This window comes from Sander vitreus, chromosome 8 (assembly GCF_031162955.1).
Source record: "Sander vitreus isolate 19-12246 chromosome 8, sanVit1, whole genome shotgun sequence".
NCBI lineage: Eukaryota > Metazoa > Chordata > Actinopteri > Perciformes > Percidae > Sander > Sander vitreus.
Genome location: NC_135862.1, coordinates 13667477 through 13682276, shown reverse-complemented (window position 1 = coordinate 13682276; position 14800 = coordinate 13667477). Strand labels below are relative to the sequence as shown.

Sequence of the window (14800 nt, the reverse complement as noted above, 5' to 3'; positions counted from 1 at the left end):
ACATACAGTTGAATAATTCCAGTGAAAGAAAAAAAGCTTTAATAACACATTTATTCTAAAAAAGAAAAATCACTTCTTGAAATGTAATTGCACAACATTAGGTGCCGTGTTAAGAAAAACAGTTAAAACACAGCTCATATGATGTCTTAAAACTTTATTAGTCATATATGTGGCAGGTGTGACACTGCAAATAGCACATAAGAAACACCGCTATGGTTTTAAGTTGATCCAGCTGGGTTTGAAATGTTTTCTCCTCGTACTACAAACCATGTCATTCTCTACCGTAAATTAACACATGAAAATCACAAAACCCAGAGAGTTTTCACATGGCAATAACAGTTTGATATAATTGGTAGATCTAATGATAATGAGACATTGATGATCACTATAGAAAGTATGTTTGCCTTTTTAACATATCATGTAAGAAAAATAAAGCATGCAATTGAACATTTTATAGCTGTAATAGAAAGCTGAAGCTGAAGTTAGCCTCCTCTACATCCGTTTGTGTAATTCTTACATATACCATAGTGCTACCACATTACATCTTGAGTTACAGTAATTCAATACACTGTCTGCTGCCTTTGGGGCCACATGTGAACTGTGTCTGGCTCAGGACTGAATGCTGCCACAGCGTTCTCTCTTTTGTCTTCTCCAAAACTTTTTCACTGTCTGAGTACATGAAAAAAAAGTGTGAAGCGAGTGGACTGCCCACTCTCCCTCTTTAAAAAAAAAAAAAAGAAAAGGAGAGGGTCGGTCACACTCAAAGAGACACATCTCGCAAGTGACCAGTAAAACCGCAGTCTTGTACTGCCGGTCGCTGTGCAGCTCCACTGGGACAGATGGGGTTTAAGCTGCTTTGCCGAAGGGTACTTCAGCAGTAGCTCCTAGGGGTTAGAGAGCACTTATCACACAATTGCCCTACCCAGACTTTCCCAGCGAGTCCTTGGCGTTAAACCATTGACCTCTTGGTCATTGCTGCTGCAATGCTGCTGCCTCTAGTAATCATCATATATGCTCCATCAATGCAGTCTTTAGCAGCCAAAACAATACATCATTTATCACTTCTCATATATTCTCTCCATTCTACAGTTTTGATCACTTCAACAGCCATGATTCAAACAACCAGCATTTACAAATACATTAAGAGCATGCTGGCAGTCAGCCTAAGGAGTTATCATTGAGACAAATTGATCCCTATCTGTTTAAATTGGCACTATAATCTATCATTGGCAAATTGAACACAGTGAGCTATCTGGGATCTATTGCCTTTTTAGATAGTGGCCCTTGGGCCACGCCGACAGAGAGAAAGTGATCTACGCACTCTTTATGTCTCATCTAAGACATATGTATGTCTGCTAACACTGAAGCATAAAAAGGTGAATGGTATGAACCTTTTTCTCACACTATACATGCCTCTATATAACTTACTTGTACATGCAAACAAATCGCTTACACACACAGACACACACCATATTTACAATAAGGGGATGTTAATTGTGATAATGGAATGCAATTTTCTGTAATTACATATTATTAAGAAGCCTGAAGGACAAGACATAGTTGTGTCATTAAAGTCTGTAAAAGCCATGCTTAAGAGTCACTTATTCCACCACGAAGTAAGTCATATCAAAAGAAACTATATGCTATAAGAATACGCACAGGATGAAACCAGTATGCCAAAACATTTTTTAAATATCACTACTTTTGAGCTAATCATTTTATGCCCACACAATTTCCAAATATTTTATATTTATATTTTAATCTAAACGTTAAATATCCTTATATATGAGAATATTTTGCTTATGTTACTTTTATTTCTTCCTGAATATCTTGCTATATGAGTCTAAAGTAACTTCTTGAAACTTAAAGATGTCAGCAAATATTCTTTACCTAAATAAAGCCACATGTTTAAGCACATATTTGAATAGCTAATTGGTCTAGTTTTTTCATCTTTGCATATAAGCAACATTACAATGAAGCACTGCTATAAAGAGGGGAGAGAATAAAGCCTTTAGGGTAGGCTACTGATTGATATTATGCAATGCAGCAGATAAAACTGCGATGACATATGGGGCACAACCACCATCAATCAAGTGATCTTTATCAAGCAGGACAAAACAATTTGTGGCTGTAAAAGAGAGTTTTGAATATTGAAAGTGTGCTGTTTAATTCTATATTAGAAACAGCTGAAACCTGTTGACGGTTAACTAGTAAATCATCTCTTTAGTTATCTGAAATGAATACCTCTATTTTAACATGTTATGTTAATTTAAATTGAGTCAGTTGTTTAAAAAAAAAAAAAAAACATTTCTCTTCATGGTGTTTTTTTAAGTGGGGGCAATTTATTTTGAATTATTTAAATCAGACTCTTGAAGTTGATTAGCATGGTTAACATTGGCTCCTGCGCGGGTCTGGAGGGTTAATTAGGCCGGGAACTTGGAGACCTCCGGGTCAGTATCCCCCTATCTGAATGAAGGACTTTGTGAATGCAGAGAGACATTAAAGTCAACTTTCATCCCAGTTTTTACACAAGTGTGAGAGGAGTGTCTTGCCGTCAGCAGCACAATCCTTTTTATAAAAAAAAGAAAAGAAAAAAAAAAAAGTCAGATTAATATGCAATAATTTTCACTTCAATTCACGCTGGTAGTTGCGAAGGTTTAATCTACAATATGTTGCCTTTACCTTGTTTTGACCAGTGCGCGCGCGTTGGCATATATAAAAATAATTACCAATCGCAGTGCACGTGTCAGTTTTAACCTGATACATGAATGAAAGCTTTTTCTTTGCACGCTCGTAAATCTCAACTATTATCTACTCACTATCGATTCATTTAACTGCACTTATCCCAATCAGCACATCTCCACTCCTGTGTTCCAGAACGTGTTTTTTGTTTTACTAACAATAATAAAGTGATTTAGTCCTTTCCCCCAGCCGGAGCATGGGAAATCGTTAAAGATCCAGCTATTTGTGTGTGTGATCAGTAAATATTTAGTGCAGGCGACATCCTCTGTCTCGTCTTAATCGATACTGGTCCCGTTGGGCAGCCCTATTGTTGTGTGCTTGCAGGCTTGCTGAGCATATAGTGCTTTTATCCTCTGCTTGAAGGGAGAACAACTACTAATCACACAGAGGAAACTTTTAAACCCGGGAAATAAAAACTGCAGCACAAGACTTTCGGAGGGTTTAATAGCAAATCAATTGTGTTGGTGTGGAAATGTTTATGCGTGGATAAAAGCTGTTCATTTTTCAACCCAGTATAGATTTACGCACGGTTAATTGAGGCTATTATCATATTATATAGGCATTCTTATTATCTGCATTGTGTATAATTGCTAGAGTAGGTAGCTAGAGTAGCTGTAAAAAAATAATAATAATAATAATAATAATAAGAGAGAAACTGTTTATTTAGTCGCTTGTATATTTATTTTGTACAATGCACACAGTAATTTTATATAATAAGTATTATTATTAATAATAATAATAATTAATGTCAATTAATAAAAGTGAAAAAATGATAATAATAATAATAATATCACAATAGTCACTGCTGATATAGGCTCCATTTAAGCACACTGGTGTTTTTTTTGTTGTTTTTTTTTTACAATAAAATTAAAATTTGACTGTTTTTAATTACAGCTCTAATCATAGGTCTTATTGCATCTTTACTTCCAATCTCCATATAATTTGTTATATGGAGAATCCCACAATGCATGCTCGCCACACTTAAAGACAGGTGTCTGTTCTGACTTCACCCCCTCCCTCTCTCAGTAGCCCACACAAAGCAGCGGCGTACAAGCGCGCTTTGGCCATATTACTGTAGGAGAGAAAAGGCGCACAGGCTCTCTGCTTTGCTGTAAAACCTGCCTATCATTTCCAGAGGCAGTCAAATGATATTCTGCTCGGAAGACACTCATATTTCCAATTCCTCGCTCAACAATACATTGACGTGAATCAGTTGTTTGTTCCGGCTCTCTAAAGTTTTCGCATGATCAGACATTTACAGATTCTCCAATAAACAGCGTGCTTTTTATGTTTGCTCCCGTCTGTTGGAGAGGAAGCTTTTGCCAATTTCAGTCTGAGCACTGTGTCGAAAAAAAGAAGACAAAATATATTCTGAATAAGAGAGAAGATGCATCCCGCTACGGACGAAGCCACATATGCATTTGGTAGGTGGTCTGTTACTATAAGAATACAGCCTCCTTCCTCTCTATCACTATCACATAACTTTATGAATTGGTATCTGCAAACTTGTTGGGCTTATTGTGATCATCATATAAATGAACACTTGGATAATATGCGAAAATGACTGACAGAGTCGCCCGTATTCAATGCGCATACGTTACTATATTCTCTGTCTGCAGCAGTGCATGTCTTTTATTTCAACAGATACGTCTGTCCGCTTATTTAGACAATATTTAATTTAGAGTTGAGAAATAACGCAGTGCTACTTTGCCGATTCATCCTAATAAAGTGTGCAAAATGTATACTTACCATTTGAAGCTGGATCCTCGGTAAATGGATACCTTTCGCAGTTTGTTATTTACAGACTCTCCGTTTTCACGGGTTCGGTCAATAAAACCGACAAAATAATCATGCAGACAAAATATAATCGGCTCATTTGTTTTAGAATAAAGACATCATTGGTCTAAATACCACCGCTGGGACTGCCTGAAGTGGCAAAAAGTAAATCCAACTTTGGCAACTCTCAAAGCTTTGCCGTCCAAGTCATGTAAAACAGAATTTAAACAAACAGGCATCAGTTTAAAATGGTGCTCGTTAGTTTGGTCGATGCGGGAGAAGAGACTGAAGCAGTTTCCGTGTCGGTTGGCTCCTCTAAATTGAATCTTATTTGAGGCAAAAACTTCATACGCTAGGGGGCACCCATATACTGTAATACATCCTGTGACAATGCATGCTTCTGCTGCTGCTGCTGCTGCTGCTGCTGCTGCTGCTGCTGCTCTCTCTATAAACTAACACACAGCTCAGACTATATAGTTCATCTGTATGGCTCCGTGAAGTTTTACCTGCAGCTCAACTTTGATTGCCTCCGGGCATAAAGTAAACCAGTCTTCACCGCTATTTAAATACAAGCCTAAAACAATATAACCAGGCAGGCAGCAACTCTCAGCAACCACTGACCCCGTTTTACATGCAAGGCATCCTTCACTGTTTGCCATCATCCCAAACTGTAGATTATCTTTATTATAAAGCAACATCTGATAGGCATTATAAAGCATCTAAATGACCACAACCGCTTGTATAGTGCAGTTTAGTGGCTTAACTTTCATCCTAACCTTAATGTGAAGGGCATGGCCTTTGACCTCAAGGGACATTTTTAAATGTAGTGTCTGTTTAAAGCTGTAGTGATTTCACGTTTTGACCACATACAGAAAAAGCTCTGACTTCTGAGACCCAGATTTAGCCTTTCTGACCTGGTATGTTAGGGATATTTGTGGCTGTGGGGGATTAGCAGGCTACAGCGGGTGTCCAGATGATGTCAGTAGCCTATCATAACATTTTTAATAGAGGTGTGGATTGTTAAGAATGGTACCTGGTGTGATTAGAAGCGCTATTAGGTATATTAGCCTGTACAAATACAGGAACTTGGACAAATGTGGGGGGAAATGTACAGATTGAGAAGACATGCTGTTATTATTGTGACCCTTTTCAGTGTGTTGCTTTACATGTGCATAGTCCAAATAAGTCTCCACGTGCTGTTTTATTCACAATTATCCTTTAATGTCCACAGTCTTAATTTAGAGTATCATTCAGTAAGAGTGTCTTGTTTTGTCTCTTTTTCTTCTTGTGTGTTTTGCTCAAATGTGTATTCTGTCTTTTTATCCACACACCTAAAGGATAAAGATTTGGGTACAATATACAGTTTTATTGTAATGAGTACAGAGCATGTCCAGAAGGTGCACCTGTATCTCAGGGACAAAACCTCTTTGGATATTTCAGCTTTAAGGCTACGGATAGCCTATGTACTGTAACGCAATATGAGGCAACTAATTGAATAAAGATTTTGTGTTTTCTTCACGCAATTGATAAGGCTTTACCATGAATGTAAGTATATTATATAGTCTTGAGTGACTAGAAATGATTTCTTTTCCCGAAAATCGTCTCTTTTTAGGACCAAGCGGCCCTCTCGACCTCCATGCTGCTCTGGCAAGGTACCAAGTAGCACAAGTGCCGACTAGCCAATGGGGTTCAGGGGGAGGTCCCTGAGCTCTGACCAGTCAAACACACTCTCCTTCCTTATATGGCAGCTGATCTCCATGGTAACGTGTGCTAAGTTGCAGCAGTCGTGTCAAAGTTCACTATATAGAGAGCTCAGTGAGCTGATCAGAGAGAAAGCATTCTGCCAGCCCGGCTCCTACCAATCGCAAATCACTTCCTAACCTCCGCCTTTTTAACATATTTGATCACTTTGATTCTCTACTCCTTTTTCCTATTATTTTTCAGTGCACGGAGGAGGTTTGTAGGTTGTGATCTTAGTTTTTTTGTTTTTTGTTTTTTAGTGCTTTCGCTTTTTTTGGGAGAGTTGTCTTCATATTCCAGGCTCTCCAAAAAACATTGGCTTCAGCTGCGCGCTTGCTGGCGCTACCTCACAAGAAGAAAAGGAAGAAGACGCAATTTTTTTACCCAGTTGGTGATTTTCTTCTTCAAGACTTGTGCTGGAACTTGATAGTAGCTGCTACAGTGTGCTCACCAATTGTTTTATGCTGCTGCAGGCACGGTCTTACCAACCCTGCTCCATCATTCACTGAATAGTCCATGCTACCTCGGCTGATTATTTTAATATTTAGCCTACATTTCCCATTGATGGGTGTACTGGATGGCTGACTGTAAGCGCCCCTGGACTTGGCCTTTAAGCGCAAGGCAGCGACTCAGCTCGCCATCGCATCAGTTTTGAAAACGTGCTTCGCAACGTCTCCAACAGCAATAAATCGACAGTTATCAGGAGATTCTGAGTGGATTCAACGTAGGCTAGATTTGACATTTTGTGTGTCCGGCTGTTAATCACAGTTTACCGCGTTTCCTTGAGACATTATTCACCGCGACACCAACACGGCAGACAAAAAGTTTCTTTACGTTGACTGATAGATATGGCAATGGTAGTGTGGAGAGGCTCCCAGGACGATGTGGCTGACACCCAAGGCACCCTTTCCTCGCAAACCCAAGGAGGACTATCTCTTCCCACCCCTCAACCAGGCCAGTTGAATCTGACAGCCTCTCAGGTCGCCCCTCCGACCCCTCAGACTCCGGTCCAAGGACCCCCGAACAACACACAGTCCACGCCGACGAACCAGACGACGCAGCAGTCGGAGAAACAGCCACAGCACATTGAATGCGTGGTCTGTGGGGATAAATCTAGTGGCAAACACTATGGCCAGTTTACTTGTGAGGGCTGCAAAAGCTTCTTCAAACGGAGCGTACGACGGAACCTCACTTACACATGCCGTGCCAACAGGAATTGTCCAATCGACCAACATCACCGCAATCAGTGTCAGTACTGCCGCCTCAAAAAATGCCTCAAAGTCGGCATGAGACGGGAAGGTATTGGGACTTTATGTTTTCTTATTTATGTATGTGTTTGTGCTTGTAGGCTTCCAGATATGAAATCATCTTATGTCGCCCCCATAGCCTGTTCTCTCTTCCGACTGTTCCCTCCCAGGCTGTGCAGCAGGAGAACGCAATGGAGCCGCTCTCTGCTGTGGTCGAGACGGGGCTCGCCGGAGCTCCTTTTAGCCGTTGCATTATAGTATCCAGCTCCAGCGCATTATAGCTCTGCATTTCACAAATACGATCCGAGCCCTGGCCAGGCTAGGGCTATCGAATTTTATATTTGGATAAAGCCACGAGCGTAGAGACACATCTGTACTGAATAGATTATACAATCCTTCTGCGCTATTATGGCGAGTATCGAATTAAGAGAGAGCGTGTTCAGGCTACATCTCTAAATCTATCCCGCATGTCTTGTTCACTGTGTCTAAAACTGGACATCAATGTGAATTATGCACACAAAGCCTCCATATAACCTTGAGAATTTATTTGAATATTAGTCGAAAACAGGCCTGCATGTATGGTAAAACGAGATGAATTGCTAAGTAGGTTAAGGGTTAAACATGCAAGGTCTCCCTTGCCCTCTTTGTGTTCCTTCACAGCCAGCTCATGTTGCTGTTGCCGAATAACATCATTTTAAAGCTAGACATATGCGTGTGTTGTGTTAAACGTGTTTAAAGCCCATATCTTATGTTTCAGTAGCCAGTCTACATTATCCTTCTCTTTGTTATCTATGCAACCTTTTTAAACTCCTATGCAATAACATTGTGTGTGTGTGTGTGTGTGTGTGTGTGTGTGTGTGTGTGTGTGTTATGATGGCTATATAGCAAACATGCTGTGTGTCACTTGTTTTAGGGTGTGAGCTTTTGATTCAGTTTTCTGCACTGTTAAAATGTACAATGTTTGACAGCAGTCTCTATGCCAAGAATGATATAGTGTGATGATTTGTAGAATTCAGGCTTCAATATCTGTAGTTTCTCTTTTTACTGCAGCCGTGCAAAGGGGACGGGTGCCACCCACACAGCCACACCACGGTCAGTTCGCCTTGACAAATGGAGACCCACTGCACTGCCATTCCTACTTATCCGGATATATCTCTCTTCTGTTGAGAGCGGAGCCCTACCCGACGTCCCGGTATGGCAGTCAGTGCATGCAACCCAACAATATAATGGGCATCGAGAACATTTGTGAACTAGCAGCCAGGATGCTCTTCAGCGCCGTGGAGTGGGCCAGGAATATTCCCTTCTTTCCAGACCTTCAGATCACCGACCAGGTGGCTCTTCTGAGGTTGACGTGGAGTGAGTTATTTGTGCTCAACGCCGCGCAGTGCTCCATGCCCCTGCATGTGGCTCCTCTCCTGGCGGCGGCTGGCCTTCACGCCTCCCCCATGTCTGCGGACAGAGTGGTGGCCTTTATGGACCACATTAGGATCTTCCAAGAACAAGTGGAAAAGCTCAAAGCTTTGCACGTTGACTCTGCTGAATATAGCTGCTTAAAGGCAATTGTGCTCTTCACCACAGGTAAGACAATAGACTGGCACACTCCAAGTTCAGTCTGTGTGAATGTCGCTAACATGTTCACTGACATCATCTAAATCAACGCTGACCTAAATAAATACACTGACTATAAATGTTGTTGCGTATCTTAGATTAACACCCTAAATGTCCACCTACATGCTGCTTTCATGGTCAAAGGATTTTGGATAGGCTTTAGGCTACTTAATTATAAAACCACCTGATTTATCACACACACACACACACACACACACACACACACACACACACACACAGTGCTAAACTGGAAATTGTGGCATTACCACGCAAGGGATTTTTAAATTAAATTGACAACAAAAGAGAATGAAGTGACTGAAATATTACAACATAATCTCGAGTTAAGTAAAACCGATAACTTTATAATAATGACCTTAAGCATAATAAAATCTAGCTATTAACACATGTTTGGAGAATCCAATATCTTACAGATTAATTGCTACACTTTCATATTTTTTTCCGCCATTTATCAATGTGTGTATACCCCACGTCTTGTTTGTAGGGAATGACAGATATAAATGATGTCAGGCTCCGAGGGGGAGGGGAATAGAAAAAGAAAGACAAGCCTAATGTCCCATTTGCACACAGTAAAAGCAAAGCGCAGGTTTCAACGCTCTCGTGTCATTTAGGGGACAGACGTCCGACAAAAAGCATGTAGGACCCATGCACACCCTGTAATTGCAAATATGTCCGAATCTCATAGTATTGTGTGATATTGAGCAGTGCCAGGGGGTGCGGCTTTCATTTTTATTTGCAGAAATATTATCTGCGCCTAGTAGGATTCAAGACGTCTCTGGACTCCAGAACTAGGTCATGACCCTAACTTCCCAGCTATTAGCTCCACAACTAAAGGGAAAATAAAAATCCGTGGAAGATATTTACAAGGATTCACCATAGAATGAATGCATGTCTTTGAAATTATATCATACCTGCAAGACATCAGCCTCTGTATTTCATTTAGCTCTAGCAGCCCACTGTGGTTTGTTAGCCTTTTCACACACAAAAAAAAATCACATTTCAGGTCATTGGATTTTATTATTAAGCCTTTATGGGGCCACGATGGCTTAATTTGTCTCCTCCATACCTGAGTCCCGGAGGCATGAACATGAGCTGTGTGTTGTAGCTTGAATGACACGCCTTTGCTACTTTGGTTGTTTGGTTGTTGTCATGCATAAACTTTACAAACTTAACCAATGCGCGTACAAGCGTTTTTGGCACATAATCAGCTGCCGCCCACATGCAGCAGCATAGATAGTGATTATGCGACTCTGGTGGTATAGTATGACGGCAACTCCGTAGGCTATGGGCCCTTTTTCCAAGCTAAATCTCTGTTCACTAAAGGTCAGTAGGTCTCCCTGTCTTTCCCTCTCTCCCTCCCCCTCCTCTCTTCCTCGCTCTGCCACTGACTGGGAAAGACAGGCCCATCTGAAACACAGTCTTTAGCTATGAATATGCTTAATTATTTAGTTCACTTTTAAGTGGCTTTTATCGAGGGAAATAACCGAGTTATAGTAGCGATGAAAGGAGGAACACCGAATTAAGATAGTGGCAAAGCAACACTCACATTTTCCTCTGCCTCTTTAAGTTATTTTGTCTATATATTTATATGTTTAAATAAAATATTATATAATTGTTAAATCAATAGAAGTTACCACAATAGTGCAGAACTATATTTTTCATTTGTGGTGTGGTAATTATTCACCTATCGCAATGTTATTAAATACTTTTCATACACTGAAAAATATGTGCACTAGTTATTTATGAAAACAAGCCTCGAGACAAACACACCCCTTTTACATATAATGGGATAAGAATAATTTCCTAAAATAATTGTCCCCCCACCCCCCCTACCCCTAACCATGACAGGCTATCAATTTCCGCCAGTATATCACCACAGTAGGGAAAAAACTCCTAGTGAGAGAAACACTTTAGGTTACACTTTATTAATGTTTATTTGCTTTCCCCCCCTCCCAGATGCTTGTGGCCTCTCAGATGTGGCCCATGTGGAAAGTTTGCAGGAGAAGTCCCAGTGCGCCCTGGAGGAATATGTCCGGAGCCAGTATCCCAACCAGCCAACACGGTTTGGGAAGTTGTTACTCCGCTTGCCTTCCCTCCGCACAGTCTCTTCCTCGGTCATAGAACAATTATTTTTCGTCCGATTGGTAGGTAAAACCCCAATTGAAACTCTCATCAGGGATATGTTGCTTTCGGGGAGCAGTTTTAACTGGCCTTACATGTCAATTCAGTAAACCAAGAAGGAGACGAACAAACAAAAGGTGGGGATGGGGGGCTGCGAGACTACAATGATTATAGCTGCTTTTGTGGAAGGAATTAAAAACCAACCGGCTGTTACACGGGGCTGGCTTTCATGAAGAAAGACATTGACGTAAATGACTGTGAATTTCCCCCTACTCCAAAAAAAAAATTGAGACATCCACTGAACTTTCAAAATGGCAGATACAAGCTCCCAGTGTCCATGCAGAACAACCTGCTCCGATTCATTTTTTTAATGAAAGAAGAAAATGAGGAAAAAAAGGAAAGGGGATTTTGTTGATCCTTATAAGGAAAATTTAAGTATTAAGTGCATTTAAAAATGATAATTTGGGTAAAAAGAAAAAAACTGGAGAAAGGGAAAATAAGAAACGTGAATTTTCATTTCTCAAATGACTTGTCCTGTGTCCATGTATAGCTGTGTTTTGTACTTTCTTTGTTCCTCCTTTCTGGTTCCAAACCGGCCTATGTGATTTCTGTAGTACAGGTGTTGTTATTTTCTAAGACAATGATTTATTTTGAAAAGGTGTAAAAAAAAAAAATAATAAAAAAAAGTTCTAAAAAGAATTAAAACCACAGCAATAGGAGTATAGGCTAATAATCTATAGGCTTAATGCTGCAAGCGCACTTATATTCTTAGGATGACCAATACCATCTGGGAAAAGGGCGTTTTTGTTCAACTTTATGACCCAGCGGAAACATTTTTGCTCTTTATTAATATGACGTTACACGATCCAGTTTGTTTTCCAAATTGTTTGCAGAAAAGTCTTCCCCATTTCATCCAGCTTTGAATAGTTGGCATATTTCCCCAATTGGATATAATGAAATAAATCCTACAAGTTGCCTATCCTGCTGTTACAAAGGTATCTACAGGTTGCTCTTAATGTGTTATATGTGCATTCAAGGGCGTTTGCAGTGGCTCAAACTGCACTAAAAAGCATAACTGACTTGTTTAAAAAAAATAAAAAATAAAAAAGGGAGAGGTCAAGGGTCATAAAAGTTTGAAGCCTAGCCAGAGTAGTGTTTAATAGCAGTATTATTAAAGCGTCCCTGAAATGTCAACCTTTATTCACTTCAAGCATTAAGTGCCTGACAAGCATGATGTGATTTCTTATCAAAACGTTGTTAAAGTAGGCCGACAACATTTTGGAGGAACACAATTAGATTTGAAACTTCAGTCGTGTATTTCACTTGAAAAACACTGATTAGAGGCAGTATTCTTGTAAATATAGGTCAATTCATTTCAACGAGTTTTTCCTTTATACAAAGTATATGTGATTAAGAAAAATCTGTGGTTGCCATTTTTTTCTCGGTAATACAACGTCTTCAAAATTGAGTGGCAGACTTAGCTAGTAGCACTGAAATTTATGTTTTTAATGTATATACATATTACTACAAATGTTTTCTTTTTCATGTATATTTAGACTGTGAATGCATGGCCACAGGTCGCTAACCTATTTTACCTTTGATATATAAATGTAAATGTTTTCTCTCTCTTTTTTGACTGTATAGATATAATCTGTGCATTCAGTACACTAGCCCTTGTATTTAAAGAAACAAAAAAGAAAAGAAACGACGTTCATTATTAGGCTACAGACTTAAACAGGGTGAGCAGGTTTGAGAAAAGGAGTTGATATTTTAACGTTAGTGTTATTGCTCCTTTGGTCTTTGACAGGTGCCGTGGTGTGAGTGAACGTGTGTGTGCGCGCGCGTGTGTGAGAACGTGTGCGTGCGTGCGTGCTTGTGTGTATTTGGAAGCTAGCGATTTTGTCCTTGTTTTGAGGCTTTTCTTCAACACACACAAAAACACCATGTTGTGGTTGAATTAAAAGGGATCACTGATTGAACACTGATCTTTGGCTGTTCGTAGCCACATATGGACCAGAGAATGATACATGATTGTAATTATGAACAGTTTAAACTGACCCACGTTTTTATATAAATATATAAAAATATATGACTGCAGGGTATTGATAACGTATAGATACTTTTTTTATGATTATTATTATTAATTGCAAGTGATATATGTGAGTGTGTGTGAAAGTTTATAGTTGAACACAATTCTTGTTTGTTTGTGTTAGCTTATTGTAAACAAGCATTCTGCTGTAAATTTGTTCTTGGTATTAAATTATAATTTATGAATTTGAAAACACAAGTTTTTCCATGTTTTATTACTTCCCAAACGTATGTGTGAACTTGTCGTGTGTGTGTGTGTGTGTGTGTGTGTGTGTGTGTGTGTGTGTGTGTGTGTGTGTGTGTGTGTGTGTGTGTGTGTGTGTGTGTGTGTGTGTGTGTGTGTGTGTGCTCGGTTGTAGGGGGGGAGTGGAGTCAATTTGCTGTGGCAGGATGTTGCCCTTTTGCCCTATGAAAGTGATTAATGAATTACAAAATAATTAATCAGTCAGCCAACAGGCCCGATCAACGCCTTCAGTTTTTGCTACAAGGTTAAGATTATTTTCTATAAAAATGTCGATCAGTAACGTAGCCTACTAGACTGTTTGGAAAATAATGCATTGAAGGCTGATGTCGGTTAAAATTCAGAAATAGGATACACCAGTTGTAATAAGGCGCTCTGCCTCAACAGATAATAACATTTCATAACAGTAGACCCCCCACACACACACACACACACACACACACACACACACACACACACACACACACACACACACACGGGACATAGTGGAGAAATACCCAACTCAGCTTTCCCACCGCAGAGAACAGTTTCACCTTTGGACGCTCACATAAATATTGATGGCATGAATTCATGAAGCATACAGTGGCATCCAAATAATATAAGTTATACTGACAGGAAAAAAAACTTTAAAATATTTTTTGAAAATCCAATTGCTTTCTATTGATATAACTGGCTGTTCTTTGCGTTATTATGGTCTACCTTTTAGTTTTAACTGAATCGCTGAGCTTGATTGACAGGAAGTTGCTGAAAGCTACAAACTTGAACTTTTCAATCTTAAATGTAGAAATGTGTGAATATCCAAGAAATGGATGTGATGGGTTTACATGTCAATTATTTACGCTCGTGATATTGTAATGCTATACACCTTTGGCCTATCCTTAATTATTAGTAGTATTGGCTGATTTGAGAGTTAGGCCTGAAATAGAATTAGCCTTGTTGTATAGAGGCTTAATCAGGATGGGTATGGAAGCCAACTTCACCACGGTTTTTGCTGCTGCTGCTGGTCTGTGTGTGTGTGTGTGTGTGTGTGTGTGTGTGTGTGTGTGTGTGTGTGTGTGTGTGTGTGTGTGTGTGTGTGTGTGTGTGTGTGTGTGTTTGTTGCTGTTGATAAAGATAAAAATGATGATTATGATGTGACGCTGATGGTCTTTCATCCTCGGCTTCTCGCTGAAAGCGCTATTTATCCACACAGTGCTGCTTCCACTGCTTGTCCAACCAA

The 14800-nt window shown here is 39.8% G+C and overlaps 1 protein-coding gene across 2 annotated transcripts; it reads left to right on the top strand.

Annotated features, from left to right (window-relative positions):
* The first annotated feature begins 6325 nt into the window (after window positions 1-6325).
* Window positions 6326-13534, top strand: nr2f2 (nuclear receptor subfamily 2, group F, member 2). 2 transcript variants are annotated; one of them, XM_078256926.1, is made up of 3 exons: window positions 6326-7557; window positions 8556-9083; window positions 11088-13534. In XM_078256926.1, the coding sequence occupies exons 1-3, from the start codon at window positions 7107-7109 to the stop codon at window positions 11360-11362; spliced, it is 1254 nt and encodes a 417-aa protein (XP_078113052.1). In that variant the 5' UTR covers window positions 6326-7106; the 3' UTR covers window positions 11363-13534. The 2 variants fall into 2 exon arrangements, with proteins under 2 accessions (XP_078113052.1, XP_078113051.1); XM_078256925.1 differs by having other exon boundaries at window positions 8538-9083.
* Window positions 13535-14800: the final 1266 nt, after the last annotated feature.

Bases quoted from the DNA above. Each gene is read 5' to 3' on its own strand.
- nr2f2 (XM_078256925.1), top strand. From the start codon at position 7,107: ATGGCAATGGTAGTGTGGAGAGGCTCCCAGGACGATGTGGCTGACACC. The intron at 7,558-8,537 runs GTATTGGGACTT...CAATATCTGTAG, and splicing joins AGTCGGCATGAGACGGGAAG to TTTCTCTTTTTACTGCAGCC. The intron at 9,084-11,087 runs GTAAGACAATAG...CCCCCCTCCCAG, and splicing joins AATTGTGCTCTTCACCACAG to ATGCTTGTGGCCTCTCAGAT.